Source organism: Folsomia candida, unplaced genomic scaffold (genome assembly GCF_002217175.1).
Source record: "Folsomia candida strain VU population unplaced genomic scaffold, ASM221717v1 Fcan01_Sc006, whole genome shotgun sequence".
Classification (NCBI taxonomy): Eukaryota; Metazoa; Arthropoda; class Collembola; order Entomobryomorpha; family Isotomidae; genus Folsomia; species Folsomia candida.
Window position 1 is genome coordinate 964,926 of NW_019091198.1, and position 24,485 is coordinate 989,410.

At 36.7% G+C, this 24,485-nt stretch overlaps 4 protein-coding genes and 1 non-coding gene across 7 annotated transcripts; 2 read left to right on the forward strand and 3 right to left on the reverse strand.

Moving 5' to 3' along the window:
- Positions 1–104: 104 nt before the first annotated feature.
- On the reverse strand, positions 105–1,621 carry LOC110851179 (probable 18S rRNA (guanine-N(7))-methyltransferase). Its single transcript, XM_022098844.2, has 5 exons — positions 1,451–1,621; positions 1,286–1,323; positions 1,014–1,192; positions 730–923; positions 105–642 (listed from the first exon to the last, which is right to left on the reverse strand). Exons 1-5 carry the CDS (start codon positions 1,493–1,495, stop codon positions 253–255), a joined length of 846 nt encoding a protein of 281 aa, XP_021954536.1. The 5' UTR covers positions 1,496–1,621; the 3' UTR covers positions 105–252.
- Positions 1,622–2,346: 725 nt separating this feature from the next.
- Positions 2,347–7,736, forward strand: LOC110850883 (sodium/potassium-transporting ATPase subunit alpha-1). 2 transcript variants are annotated; one of them, XM_035853015.1, is made up of 19 exons: positions 2,347–2,570; positions 2,638–2,781; positions 2,850–2,987; positions 3,066–3,269; positions 3,358–3,811; positions 3,891–4,207; positions 4,276–4,454; positions 4,533–4,722; positions 4,799–4,934; positions 5,003–5,200; positions 5,265–5,321; positions 5,407–5,649; positions 5,731–6,023; positions 6,098–6,195; positions 6,279–6,453; positions 6,526–6,656; positions 6,733–6,834; positions 6,918–7,051; positions 7,546–7,736. In XM_035853015.1, exons 1-18 carry the CDS (start codon positions 2,505–2,507, stop codon positions 7,042–7,044), a joined length of 3,252 nt encoding a protein of 1,083 aa, XP_035708908.1. In that variant the 5' UTR covers positions 2,347–2,504; the 3' UTR covers positions 7,045–7,051; positions 7,546–7,736. The 2 variants fall into 2 exon arrangements, with proteins under 2 accessions (XP_035708908.1, XP_021954173.1); XM_022098481.2 differs by having other exon boundaries at positions 6,918–7,736.
- A 988-nt stretch (positions 7,737–8,724) lies between these two features.
- Positions 8,725–11,150, reverse strand: LOC110851281. The gene is made up of 5 exons (XR_004835155.1): positions 10,870–11,150; positions 10,705–10,800; positions 9,775–10,628; positions 9,602–9,663; positions 8,725–9,493 (listed from the first exon to the last, which is right to left on the reverse strand). It is a non-coding gene; the product is annotated as an uncharacterized LOC110851281 (transcript).
- Positions 11,151–11,793: 643 nt separating this feature from the next.
- Positions 11,794–14,156, forward strand: LOC110851161 (fructose-bisphosphate aldolase). Of its 2 annotated transcripts, XM_022098820.2 has the most exons (7): positions 11,794–11,954; positions 12,070–12,648; positions 12,738–12,966; positions 13,047–13,168; positions 13,245–13,322; positions 13,545–13,673; positions 13,952–14,156. In XM_022098820.2, exons 2-6 carry the CDS (start codon positions 12,079–12,081, stop codon positions 13,638–13,640), a joined length of 1,095 nt encoding a protein of 364 aa, XP_021954512.1. In that variant the 5' UTR covers positions 11,794–11,954; positions 12,070–12,078; the 3' UTR covers positions 13,641–13,673; positions 13,952–14,156. The 2 variants fall into 2 exon arrangements, with proteins under 2 accessions (XP_021954512.1, XP_021954513.1); XM_022098821.2 differs by lacking the exon at positions 13,545–13,673.
- A 143-nt stretch (positions 14,157–14,299) lies between these two features.
- On the reverse strand, positions 14,300–21,325 carry LOC110851218 (adhesive plaque matrix protein 2). The gene is made up of 30 exons (XM_022098907.2): positions 21,103–21,325; positions 19,230–19,320; positions 18,823–18,858; positions 18,559–18,740; positions 18,472–18,481; positions 18,372–18,398; positions 18,183–18,279; positions 18,065–18,102; positions 17,986–17,994; positions 17,751–17,858; positions 17,630–17,680; positions 17,509–17,534; positions 17,338–17,434; positions 16,960–17,006; positions 16,789–16,873; positions 16,657–16,707; positions 16,548–16,585; positions 16,447–16,483; positions 16,310–16,379; positions 16,210–16,227; positions 16,058–16,128; positions 15,972–15,981; positions 15,825–15,880; positions 15,481–15,513; positions 15,348–15,413; positions 15,175–15,267; positions 15,068–15,107; positions 14,961–14,983; positions 14,861–14,870; positions 14,300–14,780 (listed from the first exon to the last, which is right to left on the reverse strand). The coding sequence occupies exons 2-30, from the start codon at positions 19,309–19,311 to the stop codon at positions 14,636–14,638; spliced, it is 1,656 nt and encodes a 551-aa protein (XP_021954599.1). The 5' UTR covers positions 19,312–19,320; positions 21,103–21,325; the 3' UTR covers positions 14,300–14,635.
- Positions 21,326–24,485: the final 3,160 nt, after the last annotated feature.

Below are 24,485 nucleotides of genomic sequence, written 5' to 3' on the forward strand. Positions count from 1 at the left end.
GGAAAGCATTATAAAATGGAATTTAATTACTTTTTTGTAGTTTTAAAACACTGCATGTAGTCAATCTCAATGTATAGAGTCAGTAAAATTAAAGTCAGCATAAGTTTAGTTGGACTTTTGATAGTTATTTCAATATTTATTCCATATACCGAACATAGTATTTATATGGTTATAGTTTAAAACTATATAAATAATAGCTATAAAAGAAACAATTAGATAACAACAGGCGTACAAATAATAAGTGAACATTATTTAAAATCTTCCCGATCGTTTTCTTCCAGTGTATTTTGTATCTGCTCGGGTTTCTTTGCCTTGTCGCCGTCTTCGTTCCTTTTTTTCATGGACCCATTCCTTCAAGCCTTTGACATCCCGACGGTGATCTTTTCTCTCTCTTCCATGTCCACTATTTCTGTCCGAATATGAAATCGTGTTGTTGCTCGTGGTGGATAGAGATTTTGGTAAAATGGGGTTGCACATCCCACCCACCATGAGGACGAGGTAGTACTTTTTAGCTTTGGAGGATTCAGGAAAATCAATGACAAGTCCTCCATTAAATCCAGCCTTTTTAGCTTGTCCCATTATAAGATCGGTTTGACCTTGGTCGGACGGATAAAATTGGAACACAGCACGAGATCCGGTATTCTAAAGGGCACAAATATCAATATAAACAAATTGGAAATAGAAACCCTAACAAATCAATTTAAAAATTGGTTTTATTTCCAAACTAACCAATGCTGCATATAAAGATGTGAAGAACGTGTAAAGCCTTTTTGCCGGTTTGTGGCAGGTCTTATCAGCATTACACAGCCATTGCAATGCACTGATACTTATTGCACCATCAAATGCACCAGCTCGAAACGGTAGTCCTTCGCCCATATCTCCAAGAATCACGTCACCTTCAACTTCACGGTCTCGAGCAACGTCTGTGAATTATGTAGTAGTAAAATAAATTGACATGAATTTATTAATAGTTAAATCAAAAGAGTAAAGAGTTGTTAATTCTAATAACATACGTAGCATGGCTTCCGAAATGTCCAGTCCGACCCACATATGACCTGCCTCATCCAGTGCAGTTCCAGACAGGCCTGAGCCACACCCGAGGTCCAGAATCATGCAGGATTCGTCTTCGGGCAATTCGAGAAGTTCAATCGCCCTCTCAGACATTTCACCCTGAATCTCCATCATTCTGGAACTAGATTATGTCAAAGAACAAATTGACAATTAGTAAATAAGAATACAATTTAAATCCTAAATTTAAAAATTCAGTCAGGAATATGCCACTTACTTTTGTGAATATTTCTTCGCTTCATCCTCATTATAAAACTGTAACAAATAATTTAAAACATGAATGGTTAGGCATCAGTAGATATTAAATTGATAAACTATAAATATTCTTCTAATGTTTAGTAACTAAACTTTAGTTAGTGGTCAATTTCAAGTTTTCACTTACAAATTCAGGAGGTGCAGTCAACTCGGGTCTCTTTCCGAACGACATGGTAATTTTTTTCAAAAACAAATGTGATACTTTTGAGAAATGATCTGAAAACCAAAATCGAATATTTATTAAATATTTTCCACGTGTGAGAAGCAGCCGTTCGGTTCAAGCAACTCGCTTACGCGGGTTGAGAGTTGACGAGTTCTCGAGTTGCATAAGTTCATGAATGACTGAAATTCATACAAATTATGGACAATTTGTGGACATTGTCGGTCCCACGCACGACAAAGTGAGCTATTAAAATCATGTCATCACTTGTTCCATTTTGCGATATCTAATAAAATTTAGAGAAATTTGTCAGATTGCTTTTGTGGCCATTATGAATTAGCTTACAGTTTACCCTCACTCAAATTGTACAAGAACATTGGAAGATTGACTAAATTCTCTGATGGTCAATCTGCACCCGATACGTCGAACAATGATCTTATACAATGATTTCACGTTATTTCCAACTCTTTTTCTTGTGTAGATTATAAAAGGTAATAAAATCCGGTTACAGTGGCGCAAAGCATAATCATGGACAAGCAAAACAGTATTTCATTTTTGTATATTTTATGACACGTTGAACTTTACACGTATTCATATCATGACAAACATCAGATGGATAATATTCCAAAGTTCGGTTAATACGAGATTCACGAGACATTTGTTTTAATGCGGATTAGTAAAACGGATTATTACCTAGCAGACGCAAAATGATAATGTCATTACGTTTTGTGATACACGCCCATTACGTCAGGCATCGACATATGCATATGTCTAAATCAGCAATCATTATAGTTGCATATCACTACGCAGTTATATATAGCTTATTCATGGATAAAGATGAAGGAATGGCCAAGTGGTTCACAATACTTGATCCTGTGGTCACGCTGTGAAATAAGGAACGTCTTTCCCATTTGCTAATTTTGCAAAGCATATAGACATTTGCTGAACGAGTTAAAACTGAAATTGTTCACAGGAGTTCTCAAAAGGAGAAATATTTTAGAATCATCCTGGACTCGTAAGCATGTCGAAACATCCACGGAGGAAAAGCTTATATCCAATTTATGGATCTGAAAAATCTGAAAAATGGGTATATTTAGTCATACATATATTCCATGTTTAATGAAAATCAGACTATAACAGTGCATTTTTTTTAGATAACCGAGTATGATGAGAAGTCAGATCTTTTACTGCAGGATAAAACATCGCCTGCCAGTGGGAGTCCAACATCCCGAGTGAAGCGGTACGGATCACTGGACCTCTCGTCATCACCATTTTTAGGACTTGATTTGGATAAGCAAGTAAGTAATCCTAAATTTGTAACTAAACCGTGAAATATCAAAGTACCTAATTCTTTGTTTCATTTTAGAAATATGAAGACATTTCAAAAGTTAAAATTGTTGAACCAGCCAAAGAGCAAGCCAAGGAATGGGACAAGGATGAAGAGTTTGACCATATTTTACCTTTGCACCAGATTGCGAGTCGCTATTGCACCGATCTTAAAAATGTAGACTCGTTTCCAAATAGTCATTACTAACATGTTTCATTTCAGTTTATTAAAATGTTTTGCATTTGCACTCTGAAGGGCTTAAATGAAGAACAGGTATTGGAAAATCGAATCCGATTTGGGTCAAATGTCCTGGTGTCACCCCCAAAGAAATCAAACCTTGCGAAATTCATGACTTGTTTACTCGGAGGACTAAATGCTCTTTTACTGGCCAGTTCTGGCCTCAGCTTTGCAATTTATGGAATTCAATTAGCATATGATGGATCACCAAGTAATGATGATGTAAGATAAATACATAAGTAAACAGCCATAAATGCGTCAGAAATTATGAATCATGTTTTAAGTCAATTTGATGTATCTTGGTATTTAGCTATATCTTGGAATAGCTTTGATAATAGTTGTCCACGTCTCTGGCCTGTTCGCTTTCTATCAAGAATTCAAGTCAAACAAAATTATGGAATCCTTCAAGAGAATGGTTCCTTGCAGAGCCCACGTTTTTCGTAATGGGGGAATTAGGGAGGAAATTTCAGCAGAGGATTTGGTAGTTGGAGATATCGTCGATCTAAAATCTGGAGATCTTATCCCTGCTGATGTTCGCATAATAGAAGCTCAAAATTTCAAAGTGGATAACTCGAGTCTCACGGGAGAGTCGGAAGCCCAAAAAAGAACGCCAGAGTGTACCAATTCTGATCCAATGGAAACAAAGAATCTCGCATTTTTCTCCACGAACGCTATCGAAGGTGTTGCAGTTGGTTTAGTGGTTCGTACCGGGTCCAAAACACTCATGGGCCGATTGTCAACACTTTGTTCGAGTGTTGACAGTGGTGAGTTAACGAGGGTCAATAACTTTCACTACCCATTAAATCTATTCATTTATCAATTTTTGACCATTTGTTTCGATAGGACAAAGTCCGATAGGAATAGAGATGGACAGGTTCATATTAATTATGACAATACGATCTTTTGTGATTGGAGTGGTTTTCTTCTGTATTGCAATTCTCATGGGGTATCGTTGGTTGGACGCCATCTTTTTCATTATCGGAATCATGGTCGCGAATATTCCGGAAGGACTTTCCGTTACTTTTACCATGATATTATCCCTTACGGCGAAAAGAATGGCTGGGAAGAATTGTTTGGTGAAACATCTGCAAGCCGTGGAAGCGTTAGGATCTACCTCAGTCATTTGCAGTGACAAGACTGGTACACTCACGCAAAACAAGGTATTTGCTATATTTTTCTGTAGGATATTGATTATGGCAATTTTATTATTTGATTCGTTCAAACATAGATGACCGTTAGTCATTTATGGTTCAATAACGAAGTACACGTTTCTGAAACGAGCGAAAGACGAATCGGGGCTCTATTTGATAATGAAAATCCAGGATTTGCAGCATTGTCGAATGTCGCTGCCCTCTGTTCAAGAGCAACTTTCAGACCAAATCAAGAATTTGTGCCTACTCATGACAGGTGAGTATTCATATGGAACTGCAAGTGCTAGACTTATTTTCGTGAATCATACATACCTATGAAAATATTTTCATGAAGAGCTGTTGAGGGTGACGCTTCAGAAGCAGCTATTCTAAAATTCATGGAATCTCAATACGGTGATGTTCTCGAGTACAGAGCACAGTATCCTAAAGTATCGGAAATACCGTTCAACTCGACAAATAAGTTTCAAGTTTCTGTTCATGACATGAAAAATGCTCAAGATCCAAGACTGCTTCTTGTCATGAAGGTTTATGCATTGATATAAATATAAATTAAGATTTCAAATTATGACAAGAATATTTTAATGTTTTTTTAATTATTAGGGTGCTCCAGAGAAAATAATTAGTCTATGCACCACAATCCAAGTGAATCATGAAGAGGTTGAACTGGATGATGCATGGAAGGCCAAATTTGAAGAGGTATATGCTCAATTGGGAAATTACGGAGAACGTGTGTTAGGTACACAAATTCCAAAAGAATTTTTCATATTCATTCTTAATTAGTACTAATATTGAAATAAACTTTAGGATTTTGTGACCGACTCCTCCCCACCGAAGATTTTCCCCCAGATAACCCAAATATTGACACCGAGCATCCTGAAGGATTCTTGTCATTGGGGTTCCGTTTTGTTGGACTAATTTCCTTAGTAGATCCTCCAAAATACAATGTTCCTGATGCTGTTCGAAGATGTAGATCTGCAAAGATAAAAGTCGTAATGGTCACAGGTAATTCCTCGTCCTACGTATTTTTCCACGGTTTATGTATGTACAAAGGAAAAATAAATCATAGGAGACCACCCCCTGACGGCAGCAGCAGTGGCACGTTCAGTAAACATAATTTCAGAAGGTACGTATCGTAACCAACACTGATAGAAAATCATTGATTGTCTATCAACGTCGATGAAGACTTGCATATTTTCCATGTAATTTAGGAAATCATACACGAGAAAGTTTGGCTGCGCTAAAAAACATTCCAGTCGAAGATGTGGACCCATCTGAAGTGAATGTTGCCATTATAAGTGGCACATCTTTGAAATCAATGACACCAGAAGAATTAAAAGAAGTGCTGAGATCTCATGAGGAAATTGTGTTTGCAAGAACTTCGCCAGAACAGAAATTTACGATAGTATCAGCATTTCAAGATCTTGGATACATTGTTGCAGCGACTGGAGATGGTGTGGTTTTGAGAATAAATACTTTTTTTCACTTTAAATCTATTGTTATAAGTAGTTTTTCTAATTTATTTTATTCTCCAGGTGTGAATGACTCTCCTGCATTGAAGAAGGCAGATATTGGTGTAGCAATGGGCATCTGTGGGACCGAGGTCAGCAAAGAGACCTCAGATTTAATTCTGATGGATGACAATTTCGCCACGATTGTTACTGGGGTAGAGGAGGGACGACTTATCTTCGACAATTTAAAAAAGCTTATCCAATACACGCTGGGCGACAATTGTGCGGAATTATACTGCGTGTGGGTGTTTATCATTTTGCGAGTTCCACTCCCACTTGGGACAATTGCTATGTTACTCATCATGTTAGGAACGGATGTACGGCACCATTGCTACTATTTATACAGCATTATACAATCCTATAAAATATGTAATGTGATAATGAAATCTAGGTGATGCCAGCTATATCCATCGCACATGAAACAGCCGAAGCTGATATTATGAAGTTGAAACCCAGAGATCCAAAAACTCAAACTTTGGTCACTCCACAGTAAACAACACTACGTTCCATATTAATTGTCACATGATACTAGTTATTTGCATTTGTCAATTGCACATAATTCTAATTACTAGACTCCTATCCTACACTTATGGTCAAACCTCAGTCATGGAATTCGTTGCAGGAATGTTTTCATACTTTTACATATTTGCAACAAACGGATGGCTTCCCCTGGAAATGGTGGGCATTGAGCAGAAATGGGACTCTGTAGCGATCAATGATTTGCCAGATTCATATGGTCAAGAATGGGTCAGTATTTGCACAGTGCATAAATATCACAAAATTTCGTACCGTAATCCTAACAATGGATGAATATTTTAGAGTTATGCGGCTCGACAAGATTTAAAAATAACGGCGCAAACTGCATCGTTCGTTGCGATAGTTCTGATGCAAGTGGCGAATGTTGTCTGCTGCAAAACCAGACGGATGAGCATTTTCCAAAAAGGATTAGAGTGAGACTTCCAACAATACGCTTTTTAAAGAACATAACCATTGTTCTATATTTTCCTTGATTCTCTATTTTCTCAGCAACATGAATATGAACTTGGGAGTAGTGTTCGAAATCATGCTCGCCTGCTTCTTCATCTACACCCCCGTTCTTAGTCATGGGCTCAAGTTTGCATATCTTAAGTAAGAACTCAAAAAGAAATTAAAATTGTTTAATTTAAACTGTGGCAAAAATGTAAAACTCATGTCATGCTTTATTTGTGCAGCCCATTAGAGTGGCTTCCCTCCATCCCATTTGCCATTCTACTATTCCTATACGACGAACTTCGACGGTGGGCCATTAGAAAAAGTTTCGACGAGAAGGGGTGGGCTTATCAAGAGTTATACAGCTAAATGCGGGGTGAGACGGTACATGATAGAGTTTGGCTAGCTACATATAACGTATGCACATTTAAAATATATATCATCGCGTCTTGCTGTACACGTATGTAAATATGGTCTTCAAAATGTAAATGAAATTCTTGACACTGAAATGATGTGGACACGAGTTCTACGAGCCTGCACATTATTGTAAAGCTTATGTACTGAAAATGTACTTCATTTGAGTGAGCTTTTCTAAAAGTTGTTGTTATTGTTGCACTAAATGAATTCATTATTGTGTGGTAAAAGCTACGTTGAGATATAATTAAACATTACCTGATTAAGTAGGTCTCTTCCTGAGACAGCAAAGTAGAAAGAGCCCGTCAAAAGGAAAACTCTTTTTCACTAATTTTGATATATTCAAACTGTAGAATATAACCGTTAGTTTTATTTTCCTTATTGTAACACCACCCTAAAAATGCTTTGATTTAATATTCCGATGTTTCTCATAAAAAATTACGATGTCATTTTTAGCTCTCATTCTCATCCATCCATCACCATGCAGTAGTAGCATGTCGAATCTGCAAATGTTGACGTCTGGTTTCGGTTTAGTTGATTTATCGAAAGTAAAATTACGTTTTCTTCTCATTCAGACTTGTACAGGAATCCGTTGTGTAGTGAATGGTGCAATATTTTGAATAAAAATAATAATTGTTCTGTGATAAGGAGGTTTTAAAAAAAATGACGAAGGGACTGAATTGTGGTTTGATAACATGCACGTTTGTAATATTTTTATACTTCAATCAGTGCATTCTTGCTCAGAAACGCACGGATCAAAACTTTCGAAATCAAGGTGATAAGAGGGTGAGTTATGTTAGTACGTATCAACCCAGTCCTAATAGACGGGACGGGGGGATGGATTTAGCAAATCTCAAGTTTCCTGATAGTGTTTACGCGCAAGATGGTGCATCGTCATCGCCAGGGGACTCAGTGTCAATTACGCATTATTCGGATTCAGATTTATCAATGCATGTTGATAATTCGCTTCCCGAGCTTATGAAAACAGCACCCCCTCCGACAATTGATAACAATCCAGCTCCTCCGATGGAAAGCTATGAAGTTCCTCCGATGGAAAACTATGCAGCTCCTGCTCCTCCTATGCAAAATTATGCAGCTCCCCCAATGGAAAATTATGCAGCTCCCCCCATGCAAAACTATGCAGCTCCTCCCATGGAAAATTATGCAGCTCCCCCAATGCAAAATTATGCAGCTCCCCCCATGCAAAATTACGCAGCTCCTCCCATGCAAAGTTATGCAGCTCCTCCCATGCAAAATTACGGTGCGGCACCACCACCACCACCCCATTCACAAAGTTATGGAGCCCCTGCCCCAACAAAGTCTACGATAAAAAAGAAGTTTACCAAAAAGTCACTAGCAATTTTATTTGGCATGGCCCTCATTATGGTTTGGGTCCTGTTCCGCACAACATACTTTCGACAAGCGGGGGTGGCCGGATTTTATCACAATGGGAGAAGCTCTGTATCAAGGTATTGGGACTACTGGAATAATTATGCACCGGACCTAGCGAGTTCCGCCTGGGATTTGGAAGCTTTGTCCGAAAAAGTCTTGACTCTTCTCGAAGAAGTGAAATTAGAATGAGGGAGCGCATGCAGTTTCAATAAATTAATTTTGAGCAATTTTCAATTCCAAATGTAATCAGAAAAAAAATCAGTTTAATGATATGCAAAAAATGTATTTCACAAATTTAGTTTAATTCGCAAAGATATTTTTCAGTATATAACGGTTGGAATTGTTTGATACTAATATTTATTATTTATCCTATGTATTTGTATGGTCCTATTATACATATCATCCTTTGCAAGTATTTTTCCTTAATGTATGTGTAACAGGACAAATATTATTTGTGTTGAAGGAATAGTCAGATAAACTTTGTCTGATTTTAACAAGCCATACACATTTTAATGTGAAAATATGAATTCTCAAGAGGTAATTCTCATTCGTCCACAATCATGTAACTTAATGTATTATTGTTAGGATAGAATAGGATAGGATATAATAGGTATGCATGAGAATCGCCAAGAAAATCATCATTTGTAAGTTTATACGAATCGTGTAATTTTTTTACACTATGTCTTCCAGTTAGAAAATGTTCAGTAACCTTATATGATTTCAAAATTTGGATATCTGATAATTCAATAAAAATACCTCCACCATACGGACAGAATTCAATAAATATTTAACTCGAATGCTTGATTTTCATGGTCTTCCTGAATTTTTCAGGGGATGATTTCTGGTTTTCTTTGTCATCTGCTGGAAAATCAGCGTCGCAAGCGCCTTCACAGTTTTCCTTCTCGTCATCACGATGACAAAATCCCTGGTAAATTTGCGACAGAGTTGCAAAAGTTGAGCGTACTCCTTCATGCATGGTCTTCGTCATCCGACGAAAATCAGTCTTCCTGACCTGGAATATATTTAAAAATCTTTATGTATGTTGCTTTGTGAAGATGATCTGTGACACACGAGTTCCTTTCGTCAACTCTGATTCCTAAATTTTTTCTCAATTTCTCACCCTTTGCAAAATCCTCTGCACTTTCGAGCCTGTGTTATCATCAGGAGAGGCGGAGCAATTTCCTATGAAGAGAAAGTTAAATATCATAAGTTGAAAATATTAGATTTTTTTGGTATGATACAGCAACAATGAAATATGAGAATCGTCTACAATATGTCCAATTAAGTAATTACCATTATTATCTCTTGCCCCTCCACACTTTCTCCTCAAAGTGTGACGAATATCGTCCACACTCCAGTACAGGTTTGGAATGTTATAAATAAGTACTCCTTGCATTCTGCGAGTCCTTATTTTCAGCCAATTTCATCAATAGCGAGAGTGAGAGAGAGAGAGCTATGCACGCGCACAGTGTGCCAAGGAAGACTATTAACTTCTACGAAATCTATTCTTTTCTCACACGACAATATTTATGCTTTTATTCAGCAGCAACAACTGCGGTTTAAATAGATTCAGCTCTGGACAAAGGAGAAAAGCCAACTAATTTCTTTTTATCCGTCTCACGGTCTCACTGGCACTCAGATTATTCTGATCACCAATAAGTTTACACTAACGCTGAGCACCACCACGGCAGTATCCTCAAATGTCATCGTGGTCGTGTACCCTTTCCTACGTATGCTTGGGTCCCGTAGTAGAAAAGGCTTTGCCAAAACAAATGTGAGTGCTAAGTGCATGTTTATATTATAAGTGGCATATTTTCGATAAGATGTAACTGGACTCAAATTCATAACACATTCCTTCACACGGTATACGCAGACAGTATTTAGATTAGAAGAAGGCGGTTTTTCATACTAGATAAGCATTGATATATATATAAAAAGTACGGGGATATTATTTTAAGAAACCCAATATAAAGTTATGTACATGGTCTTAATTTTTATTGCCGCAATTATTGTCGAGGCCAGACAAATAGAAAAAATGAAATTCGATGGGAACGAAATTTGATCCGACTTGATGGAATGGAAGAATACATAAATTTAAGAATGCGTGCATGTCATGCAGGACTCGATCATGTTTCGTTTTTGAACGCCTGATATGAGAATACATATAAATAAAAACATGAAAATTGTGAAGTAAAATTTTCATGAAAATAATAATCATCTCACTTTGATTTCATTCTGGAATATAAGATTGGAAATTTGTACGCCATTAACATCGTGGCTAGTTTAGCCATGCCAATTTTACCAGCAATGAGATCATCGCTAGAAATAAAATTTCATGCTATTATTTACATTTGTTTATTTCAATTGTTCATTTCAAATGTAACGTACCATTGTTTGCAAGAATAATTGTTATTTATAACACCCAAAATACCACTGAAAATGGGTGTTATTCTTTTATGTCAACAGGATGTTATTTATGTAGTTTTTTTATATAAATTCTGCTCCATTTCCAGTTCATATCAGCATATCGAAGCCTGACATTTGAGAAATCATTCTTCTTCAGAGTTGCCAAAATATTTCCTTTACGACTAAATCACCACCGGTCATAAAATTATTGGCCTACGTGCCAGTTGACTGTTAATAACTACATACATACCATACCACCATTTAGTAAATATTACTCCATTATTCTGGTCTGTCTACATACATACATGTAAATCAAAGTGGATGGTTAATATGCTAAACTGGAGAGAATAGTCATCTTCTTAACAAATGCATGAACAACAAGTCCACTCCTCCCATGACTTGATACCAGTCACTAACTAACTACTACTTGCTGTTTACTATATGTACTACATCACGACACGACAACATCATGCATATTATCGTCACATCCATCCAGATAAGATGATGATCCTCCTTATCGCTGTTTTTCGTTTGTTTCTTGTTTCCTAAAACGCAGCATCGCGTCTCCTGGAAGTTTTGCAGAGGACATGATGCGTCTACGTGATCCTGCGTCACTTGGGGTGCATTAACTTCGTATCGTCAAACCACTCCCATTTGCATTTCATACACACGAAAGTCATGAAGAAGAATGTAGTATATGCGAATCTATGCTGCTTTCGAAAACTGCGTCCTGCATTCTCAGCTCGGGTGGCCTTGTGAGGGACGAGGTTTGTGAACTTCTCTCTCAACACGTGGTTTGCACTGGAAATGCACGATGCTAATCCCCGAACACCCGAGTCACGGAGGAGAGGACGCAAATATATACGTGTAGATGTACGTGGTACAGACTAGGAGTAATATTATTGGCCACACGCTCTTTCTCCCTTCTGGTCTGGTTGCATAAAGGAGAACAGATCATTCTCAAGCCACAATAAGTTCATTCAGTCGACCCTGAAACTTGGTGCAATTCTGAGCTCTAGCACATCAGCAAGGACGAACAGATAAGAAGACGAAGCAGAATTAAAAAGGTAATTCTTTTAGATTAAGAAGAGATCGTGTTCTTGGTAAAGTTTTGTAGCAGGAGCTAATGTTACACGTGAAATTGTTCATCGCTAATATTTAATTTCGCCGACTTGTTTTTAGGCCCTAAAAATGACGACCTACTTCAGCTACCCTTCCCCCGCCCTTCAGGATGAGTTAAGGCAAATTGCAAATGCGATTGTTGCCCCAGGAAAGGGAATCCTAGCCGCAGATGAGTCCACGGGGACGATCGGGAAGCGATTTTCCGACATCGGGGTCGAAAACACGGACGACAACCGGCGCCGGTACCGTCAACTCCTCTTCACAACGGATAAGGAGATTGGAAACTACGTTTCTGGAGTGATTCTCTTCCACGAGACGCTGTACCAGAAGGCGGATGATGGAACTCCCTTCGTCAAACTGATCCAGGACCTCGGAATCATCCCGGGAATCAAGGTTGACACCGGTTGTGTCAATTTGATGGGGGCAGAAGGCGAGTCTACCACCCAAGGGTTGGACGGGCTGAGCGAACGGTGCGCACAGTATAAGAAGGACGGATGCCAATTTGCCAAGTGGAGATGTGTCCTTAAGATTGGAAAGAACACGCCGAGTTATCTTGCCATGTTGGAGAACGCCAATGTTCTGGCGAGATATGCTTCCATTTGCCAGATGAACGGTTTGGTCCCAATTGTAGAGCCAGAGGTGAGTGAGAGGACGAATATTTATGCTAATAATTTTGACATTTAAGATGATGCAGATGAGAAATATTATTATTCTGCATGTATAACCAGGTGCTTCCCGACGGAGATCATGACTTGGACAGGGCACAGAAAGTTACAGAAACAGTGTTAGCATTTGTCTACAAGGCACTCAATGATCACCACGTTTTCCTTGAAGGGACCTTGTTGAAGCCCAACATGGTCACAGCTGGACAGTCCTGCGCCACCAAATTCACCCCAGAAGATAATGCTCGTGCTACGGTGACAGCCCTGCAAAGAACCATGCCTGCCGCGGTCCCTGGTAAGCTACGGTTTTGCAATATTTATGTGATGAGTAGTTAAAGTTCTGTTAATAACGTGTGGTTTTAATGTGTGGCTCAGGAGTTACATTCTTGTCCGGAGGTCAGTCTGAGGAAGAAGCATCTGTCAATTTGTGTGCCATCAACAGCTTCCCTGGAAAGAAACCGTGGGCCCTTACATTCAGTTTTGGACGAGCTTTGCAGGTGCATTTTAGTTGAACCAGATCTACAATTATTCTCGATAGCTAATTTGATATTAATTTTATGGTCTTTATGATAGGCTTCAGTCTTGAAAGCTTGGGCAGGAAAACCAGAAAATATTAAGGCCGGTCAGGATGAATTATTGAAGCGAGCTAAGGTAACTTTTGACATAATATGGGCCATGTATGTACATATAAGGATATTATTGCAATTGAATGCGGAAGACATTAACGGGAAATAATAAGTAGCAATTATGCAGACTTTAGTAGCGATGTTCAGTTCATGACTAATACGCTGACTATCATTATAATATAGATTTTAGTTTTTACTTGGTTTTTAATTTTCAACATGTTTATTAATTTTGTAAAATAATAACCAGGCAAACAGTTTGGCTGCCACTGGAAAATATGTTGCCGGAAGTATCCCCAGTTTAGCTGCTAGCAAGAGCAACTTTGTCAAAGCTCATGCCTACTAGATTTACCCGATCACAACCTGACCTAATTTTTTGGTTTGTTATTTAAAACTAGTTTTATTTATCACAACAATCTAACCAATTTTCCGACTAATGTTGACTTGACGCCTTTTTGTTGCTTATTTTGCTTACTAACGTTAACTACCATTTATGTCGACTATAACTTCGCATAATTTACAATGAAATGTTTACAAATAATTGCTTCAATACTGGTCAATGTTTAACTGCAAATTGCAATTTTGGAATTGCACAATTTATGCGCAGATATTTTTACATATGCAAAACTAACTGTCGTATTTTTAATCACTTTGTAGGCTGATAGTGAAGCGTCTCTTGGAAAATATGTTGCTGGAACCGTTGTCGGTGCTGCTGCTGCAAAAGATCTTTTTGTCAAAGATCACAAATATTAAATATCAAATTTGTCCTTTGTCCTAAATGTCTTAGAAATCCAAATTATCCAATCCATATAGTTTTAGACGAGTCAAAAGCTATAATAAATCTATATCATTAGCACAAAAATCTGTAGTAGATTTTTTTCAATTCATGGATGCAACTCATTTTGGCCAATTTAGGTTTGCCATAAGAGAGCCATAAAATTTATATTTAAAAAATGACGAAATTCATAAATAAGATGACACAAATTGCAAATAAATACGTCAAGATACATTTAATTACACATGTAAAAAATGTTTTATTCAAAATTCTATGGATTTTGAAAGTTTAGGAATTGAGTATGGGTTCGGTGGAGAATGGACAAAATGAAAGAAGAGGAGAAAGTTGTACAGCAAAGAGAGAATATACGGCAAGAATATGAGCATCATTTGAAGAATTTAACATTATGATTTCCTTCTAAAAACTAAAATTCTTAGATAAAAAGAGTCCAGAATAGGAAACAAAGTATAAAAAATAGACCTACACCTTTTGGAAAGAGAAGCGGAAGAAAGCTCTCAGAGAAAGGGAACAGAAATTGGAAGAAGTTATAAAAATTAGTTAATTTGTTATTCTTCCGCGGTTGGCAGCTCTACTTCTTTGTCCAGCTTGGCGATTTCTTCAGCTTCGTCATTGTCGGAAACTTTCCTCTTTGCCCTCACAGGATCAAAGGAGCACTGGAAGAAGGGGTCCCCTCGCCAGCCAGTTAGACAACTGCAAAACAAAACATTATAAATCATTCCGTGATACATGACGAAAGGTGCTTTTTATTCGAAATGTCAATGAAATCTTACCTACACACAGCTGCACAACGAATAAGCGAATTCGGATCAAACAATTAATTAGTTTAGTTCAAACCTGAGAATACTATACGTTTTAGCAGGATTTACATACCTCCGTGATTTCTTGCCTCACACCTAGTGAATAAAATACACCATTTAGCTTACACTAATTACAGATATTGGATAAGATGCGTACCACAATTTCATGTTACTACTTACTTCGCGTTTGTTCCACATGCTCCAATACATGGATCGACACCTATTGACGACAAGACATTAGAGTTGAAACCTTTCATTGCTGGTCAAAAATTATGAAACTTATTTACAATTGAAGTTGCTACAGATCCTGTTGCTTGAGCATTCGGAGTCAGAAGCACACTCTCCACGTCGACAGTTCATCAAAGCGTTTCCGAAATATCCTAAAATTCAATTATGTAGCTTACAATTAGTAAAAGTTTAGAATGCAGTGATTAGTGAATAGAATGGCATATGTACATACCTGATGGGCAGGTACACACGGGACGATCGCTTCCAGTATTGTCATGACCAGGAGTGCAGATAGCGTCTGTTATGTAAAATCATGCCATGAAAATAAATGACAAATTGAAATAAATTATTTTAAAAAAACTTACTTGTTCCACAAGGATTTGGATGACAGAGATCCTCTAAAGAGCAATTGCGCAATTTCATAAGTTTTGCAAATCACGAGTAAAAAACAGAAAAGCTCGTTAATATCCAGGGCGGTGGTATGTAGTGTGATGTATAGATTAGTATAAATCAATGCTATTAATATGTGATGAGTATGCATACACAACCAACTTTCATGATTAGAAATTAGTTAAGTTAGGGAATTTATTTGCATCAAGTTAGTAAGCATTATTATTGTGGCATATCTCAAAATTAGTAAGCAATATGTATAATCAATTTATGTTTGAAATTAGTAATTTGAACCCAATCGAACGCGATTATTTCCCACCTGGAGTCTGTCGACGACATTGTTGGAATGGGTGACCAGTCCATCCCTTGGGGCAACTAAAAATGTGATTAATTTTATAAATATTTATATTAATTTCGATTTTTAATTGTGATGCTGCTGCTCCAGGAATCAAAATATGAACCTTACCTGCAAATAGCTGAAAAATATTAATTTAATGATTAATTTAAAATTCTGCAAGAAAGGTTCGTAATTTGTTTCAAAAGTTGAACTACCTTTATGATTATTTTTGTCCACTCTGCACTCCGCGTTCACTCCACAAGCATTTTCGCAGGGGTCACCACATCTAAAATTACAGTAATATATTTAGTATGCACAAACAACAAAAATCTGCATAAGTTCATAATTTTCAAAATTATCGTCAAACCTTAATCCAATACAAGCTCTGAAACATTGAAACGTGAACGCTTATTAGTACTCAAAATTAAGAATAATGTTATTTATGTATTTCTTGTCGTATAACGCACCGGTTCGCAGGACAATCCGCATGAGATGTACATTCTGGGAAGCATCGAGTGTACGGGTCTCCGAGATAGTCTACAATTTTATAAATATTATTGTTAATTTTTTGCCCATTATGAAAAATATTTTTATGTACAAGTACCTTTCGGGCATGTGCAAACAGCTCGATGGTTGTTAACCTGATAGAAAACACAAGTTTATTTAATGTTTTAGAGAAACATGCCCCTTTTGAAATTTACGAACCTCACAACTGGCATAAGTTCCACAAGCGTTGACGCATGCTACGTTCAAGAAATTAATTAATTCTCACGAAATGTCGTAAATTCGTAATATCGTAAATCTGTGCCCTTACGATTTTTGCACTTGAAGTCCTTGCAAGCTTGGCCACTACCGCAATCGTAATCTATAAACAACAGTCAGAAAACAAAATTTGTCAATTTGCTCTTATTTCTTTAAAATGTGAAATTTCTTCTCCAATTCTCACCGCTATCACATTCGTGGCGACATCCAGAAATTGGATCCCCAATAAAGGTTGCTTTGCAGCTGCAAATAGCTCGATTGTTCTCGACCTAAATGTATATGGAGAACATTTAAGAAACGTTATTGGTCGATACATTTAATATGCTGATAATTATGTAGCTTTAAAAAATCATACCCGACAGTTTGTGTTCCTTCCGCATGGGCTTGGTTCGCACAACTCATCTAAAAAAATTAATTGGAGCATTGAATTCATGGGAAATTATTTAGTAATTAATTAAATAATACAGTCAAGGTTAGAATCAAGCCATGTAGATCAATTTCATAAACATAAAATTTTGGGAACAACTTGTTTACATTATTTGTAACACAATCTGGATCATATCAGAATATCAGAAAACGGCACAAATCCTACGGACTCTTGCCACTCGCATGGTGTGTTTACAGATAAGATACAATTTTCATTTGGTGTGTTAATTTTGTTATATCTCTGAAAATAAATGTCATTTAGCTGGGTGAGTTTATTAATAGAAAGACATCATTGAATGGAACTGACTTGGGTTGTATCTTCGACAGTGGGTCGTTGGCTCTCCGGTCCATCCAGCAGGGCAGGAACAAGTAGCAATGTGATTTCGTACGTCGCATTGAGCATTCTACAAAAGTTTTAAATAAAACAAGGTTGGTCAAGTTCATGAAACAACTATAACTTGCACTTTCGTTTTATTACCGTTCCACAAGCCTTGGAACACGGGTCTGTTGAGAAAATGGAAAATTTTGCGTTAGATGACGATGGTTTATGATGATTGTTGGTTTTTACTCTAGCAATGTATATCAAATTTTGTTCTTACTGACGCAATTGTAATCCTCACAAACTTGGAAAGACGGACACTCGTCATTTGCTGAAAGTGTCAAAAAGTGCATGTCAAATATTATGTATTCTGCTATGTCATTATATGTAAATCATTTTACATGAGCACTCTCCACGACGGCAGAACGTTTGCGGATTTCCAAAGTGACCTCTGGGGCAAGTGCAAATGGCTCTGCCAATATCCCCACCGGAAGAGCGACATTCAGCGTCTGCACACATGCGCGTAATACTTATGAACTGCATTCTACATATGTATTTATGTATATCTGATATTGCAAGCATTTGTATCCGTCGATGGGATACAAGGATGCGAAATTTCTGCTAGCATTCACTTACTTGTTCCACCTGAAAGAAAAATAAGTATAAGAAATATTGTAGAGTACCAATTTTGATAGTCTAACACGTCTGAACTTACAAGGAGACGGGTTGCAAGGGTCATGTGCTCGGATAGCCCTGAAAAATTTCAAACATTATTTTAGAATCGGAATTATGATGACATTAACTTGACTTTACAAGTATACAATTTTGCTTACTGTGGAGGTGGTTGAGAAATGATGGCCCTCGAGATGGGAGCTTGCTGTTGGCATTGGAACAACGGATCTCCAGCAAATCCACGAGGACATTTGCAAACTGTAATTGCATAACGAATATTAAATTCGGTCATTTTTGTAACATAATTCTTGACAAGTAGTATTCTTATGTAGCACATTGTAAATACATACCTGCCTTGTTTCCTACGGCTTCGCACTCTAAAAATTTAAATAATTTATCATTAATTTGAAATAGGTTCGAATTTTATTATGAGCAAAATTCCGCAATTACCAGCATTGATCTGTAACATTAATAAAGTTACTCAGTGACTAACTCTATTTTCTTTTTTCTGTATGAAGCCATTAATTATTTTCTTACACCACAAGGACTTGGATTACAAGATGGGACACACTTTCCCTGGTGACATTTTTGATGAGATGGACACTCGTGGTCGTACACGCATTGTGGACCACAGCCCGTGATGGTATCTGGTTTTGGATACGTTCCTGAGATACATCTGCAAATTGCAGCCCCCGCACCGTTCACGGAACATTGTGTGTCTGGATCACAAAAAACGAATCAGCATACAAAAAATTCTCAAATTTAGACTGAACAATAAACAATCGAAATGTATCCACTTACTTGGACCACATGGGCTAGGAATGCACGGGTCAACTCCTAAAGTCACGAAAAAACGATCACACATTAAAAAAGTCTTTACAATCAAGGAGGTTTAAAAGCGAATACTTTATTGTTGAAAATGTTAGATGTACCTGATTGTTAGTGAAAGCGTGGTGCAGGACGAATCTCAAAATTTGAGACTAAAATCCGTTATGATGATGTTAATCTCGAGTATTCTCAAGTAATCAGTCGGTTAGTTTTTAACATAAATATTAAGTATGCAGTTAATATAAACATTGTCAATGCCTAATGATTAGTAATTTATTGGCTAATTAATTAATCTACATGACTTGCTCCTGTTACCCCGTTGTTAATTAATATAGCAAATATGTGCATTACATGTTATGGATGATACAAAAAATCTTTACCATGCTGAGCCTTAGATTGGACTAAAGCCACATTTACGACGAAAAGAAGAGCGACTGGAATCATAATTGATGACGAATACATCTTGGGTTCCTGCGACATAAAAATTAATCAACTCTATTTATTGTTATCAAGTAGGAACCACTGTAACAACATGGTTGGCATTGTACTACGCCCTCAGGTAAAGTGACATTATGCTTGTTATCACAATTTTTATATTAGACTGAGAATTGTTTCAATTTAAGTCATGCTTACATAACCCTCAAATCAGAAGAGTTGCCTTGAGCAGTAGTGTTTGTTTCGTTCAAGTCCCATTTTCCAAGTACCGGACAAAACAAAATTCATGAACTGATCATTAAAATAAACGATGATGAGATGAGAATTGCTGTTTGGTCTGTGTTTTGTCTTTGTTTTGACAATACGTAAAAGTGATAAAATCGACAGGCACCCTAAAAGAGCTGTGCATACGTTTAGATATTGATCCCTCGATCTTCATTAATATTCACAAAATGACCACGAATAGAAATAATATTTTATTTAGCCATTGGCTGGTCTGACCCTGGCCTTGTTGAACAACTATGGGCGATGAGGACCACCAAAATTATTATACAACAACGAGATGATGTCCATGTCATTTATGGAAATGACAAAAAACAGAGAAGCGTCTTCTCTCTCTCTCTGCGCCATGTATCGTGGATAATAAATGATGGAAACGCCCAGACGAACGCCTACACGCCGATAATGGTCATCTCCAATTTGATTATTTAATGTCATTGTCAATTTATGGAACCATTTTGGCATTCAAGTGTGTACGCATAATTCAATAAATCTAAATAATCTTCCTTTTTTACTACACATTAATTATCGATTTGCATACATATGTAAGTACATACATACCTCTGCATATGTACGTCTAAATATTTACTGTTTGCAAAATCTTCACATGCCTTGAAGGCAGGTGTCAGAATTAAATGAATTTTATGAGTGACTGACTGACTGGAAGATTACAACAAGGAGCGAGCGAGAGATGTAACATTTAAATAATGGTACGTGATCTTCTCAATTTTCTCTAATTATTCAGGAAGATTATTATTGCTGATTAGTGAGCAATTAGATTTAGATTTGTCTGAGATTTGAACAGAATACTAATTTATAATTGGATGAGACAAGTGCGTAGCTTAATTGGAAATGGATTCTATTCAAATTATTCCCAAGGAGGTGTGTAACATGGTCATCTTAATTTATTATGTTGTTGAACAATCAACTATGCATGACATACCGTTCTCGTTCAGGTAAATGTCTTTACATAAAAGTTTCATTTCAAATCGCAAAGCATTAATAATTGTGGTGGACAAAGACGTGACGTAATTTTATGCATCCTGAATTATTGCCCATGGAATAGGAGGAACCCATACGATATGATTCATAAGGTGTTAGAAATCTGCCAACACCAATTGGAAATTTGTTGAGAAAGGGTCAATCGTATATCCTAAAATGTTAAAAACTATGCCAAAAAGTTGGCGTGGGTGTATAATAAAGGTTGATTAAATGGTCGCTCAGGCACAAATGCATGGGCGTTGTAGGTGAAATCGAAAATCAAATCAATACCAATTCAATTGTTGAAACAATTCAATCAGCAAATTTAATAAAGACAAAAGCTTATATGCTAATTTAATTAGTTCAATTTTGTCTGGGGACTTCTCCGTCACCGGAAATGACTATACACACCGCTCACCATTCTCATTCCATGAAAATATATGTAAAAGACACATTGATCTATGTCTGCCATTTCCCATTTATGAATTTATTACTACTCTAGAATTTTCAGCCGTATTATAATGCCCAAGAAATAATCCACCTAAAATTTCAACTTGCCTGAATTGATTACAAAATCCGAAATTCAGTGACTCACTCCCTCCGTTAAGTTGGGACCTTTGGGTTCACACGGTAAACAGGAAAATCACACCCTCGGCACTATTGTTTTATTCTGCGTCGAAAGATCGCAATGAAGATTTGAGTAATTATATGTACTTATTTTCGCAATGTTCCAAGCACTGCTTGCAACAATCGTGGAACAACTATGAAGTCGTTGTGGAATCTCGGTTTATTTATACAAGCGTCAAAATCCACACATGAAATACCTTCGCAGGTAACATCTCCTCCACTAATTGCTATCAAGTTAGTTGCTTTGCAATAACATGTACAGCAAAAGTAAGGGTTGGAAGGATATCATGGTTGTTGGTTCGCAGACGAGACGAATAGTTGGTGATGTAAAGATATGAGCGCATAACTTGTGGTCATATCACAAGTTAAGTACAAGCAGTAAGTGAAATTATCTTTTATATGCACAAGAAGTAGACTTGTACATAAATTCAGTAATTGACATGACTAACAAAAAGTGTATCATCGTATAATACATATTATAGATACATACATAATCTCGTCTATTAACTTTTGACCACACACCTCCTTCGTTACAACTATAAAAGTATGTAGCTTCTTCACACTAGGTACACCTGCAAGGATGTGTTGTGCATATTTCCCTATGCAGATTAATCTGTGAGCTTGTACACGTCTAATTGCATGCATCTAGTTTTCAGAAATAACTTCAGAGGGGATTTACTTAATAACCAACTGCTGTGAATGGAGAGTTCGGAGAATAGATGAGGAATGTATCCGGGAAACTAATAATTTATTAAATCAACGCAACCTATTAGCGAGTATTTATTAGCCAGAAGACTTGTAAATACATAACAATGTCAAAGTGGGATTTTTAACTGGAAAGTTCTCAAGTGACTCATTTCCAAGCCATAAAAATTGATTTTGCGATAATTTACAGGAGCAATAATTTTCCTGTCAGTTCGATACGCTCGTTATTAGATCATCACACTCCTCATTACACCTTTTGAATGGTGTAATGAGGGGAGGTGACGATTCCAGAAATTCATGCAGGAATGTCAACTATTTATGTAAAATACTAAGAAAATTCTGAGTCGAACATGGATTACAAATTGGTTGCAAAAAATTAAGAACAATAACTCCTTTCCGCAATGTTACAAGTATGTACATGCTCAGCATGAGAAAATTCCTCGTGTAGACGCTTATGTAGTAGATTAGAATTCATAATTCGGCCAATTTGGGACTAAGATCTGGGATCGAGGGTGGTAATAAATATACGTACGTAATAGTTTCGTAGTGATCAACAAACATTATTTTATGGCGTTGTGTTGCATATTAAAAATATTAAGAATTAAATACGATGATGATACATATAATTGACGAGGAGGACGATTTTCTTAAAAACCTACGCAAAATATTGCCCGCAAATATGTGCTTGTTATCAGTGAAGAATCATCATCGTCCTTGAACAGTATTCTTATTTGGAGCTGGGATGAGACCATTTGTTGATTAAAAATAAAAAGCACATGCGTTGGATTTTACATTTTTCATGAACTTTATGACACCAAGAATGGATTTATGATTATATTTTTACTGGAGGATGTTGTACACATGTGAAAAAATAATTATAAGTATATGCACGCGTTTCTTTCTCCAGGCTGCACAACATACATTGTATTTTGCTAAATAAGTAAGCACTGATTATACAGGGACTCGTGCTAATAACGGGTTATTTGTGACTGATGGACTATAATTTTCTCAGCTAATCCTAAGAAGACACCATGAAATTAGTTGTTTTTTGCACAATACGTATGTCAGTGGACATCAGCAAACACGCCCATGAATGAAATCCTCATCTCTGCCAGCTATTGATTATTGATTAAGTATTTGCTCTTTGACTTATGATGACGCTATGTATGTTACAAAGATCTCCAATTATTTATATTATCGACATGACAATGGTTTCTCTCATTGTTTTACAATTTATTTTTTCCAACTGTTTCCAGACCTGTGTGTGGCTGTGTGGTCTGAGTAAATTTGAGCCAATTTTTTGTCGAACCGTGGTGTATCTCTTTTCAAGGACAATTTGCCTTGAAACAAAATTAGAATTGAATCTGAACAAGTGATGAGCAAGAAGGCGAAGAGATTGTGGTGATGACAGTCACTGCCAAAGACAAAGATACGTGTACGTATTATTATTAAGCTTGCAGCTATTCCGACACCCACGAGAAATAAGTCAAGTCCAGCTTATCCAGTAGTGACAAATCCGGATCGGTCGGCGTCGGGTGTGGCGTTTTGTCCATTATTCAATAAATATTTGGACCGATCGACTACTTTTTATGAACATTTTTCTTTGGTACAAGATTATAATGCATACAAGAAGCATTGCCCGATTACATAATAGTTTGGGTGATGATGACACTAATTCTCAAGTGGTTCGAACACAGAGGACCAGGCATAACAAACAACTATTTTTTTACTGGGTTGAGATATATGTATATATATGTAGGTCCTGAAGACCATTCAAACCCACGCTCAACTTGTCTGAGATTGCATGCCAGGAAATAAATAATGCATATCTTGAAAAAGAAAACTGCAAACTGGGAAATTTTCATATCATAAAGAGCACATTAGGACATCCGTAGTTATTTGACCTAAAAATGCATGACTTTACAAATTTATTTCATACAATACGTACAACAATTTAAAAAATATATCGAGCTGCCCTTCAAATTTTTTGTGAGTAAAGAAGCAAAATGTCTTCATCTATATGTTAAAAAATATTTTTATGATTGTAAATTATATGGAGTATGAATGTGACCGGTAATTGATTGTGTGTTCTTACTCCGTTTATTCGTCTTAACCGAATTGACATTCTACTTGTCATGCATGAGCATCAAAATCCAATCCAAGAGTGAATCAAAATTTAAATTTTTTATCCAAATTGCTCCAACGAGGGTAAACTCATTACTAACGAAGCATAAAAAACTGATATTTCTGGGAATATATACAATATGCTGTTAAGTCAATTAACTTGCAAAAGTTGAATCCTTCACTAACTTTTTTATAAAAATCCGAATTTTCTACCCAAATGGTCATAACTTAAACTTCATTGTAGATACCATCACTGTTCAAAAGTCATACAAAATCATTATTTTGTAGGACTACGATAAGCTGTACAGTCGTAATTTGGTGGTAAAATTTTATTCCACTGAAATAAATAAGTCCAGGAATTTATTTTTCGCTGGGTCAATTGTCTTATTGTGGCTGGAAACATGGGTTCAAAAAGTAAGTCTCAGAAAAATAAATGAGTAAATTTTGGAATATAACCGTAAAAATGTAATTAAATGTAAACGATG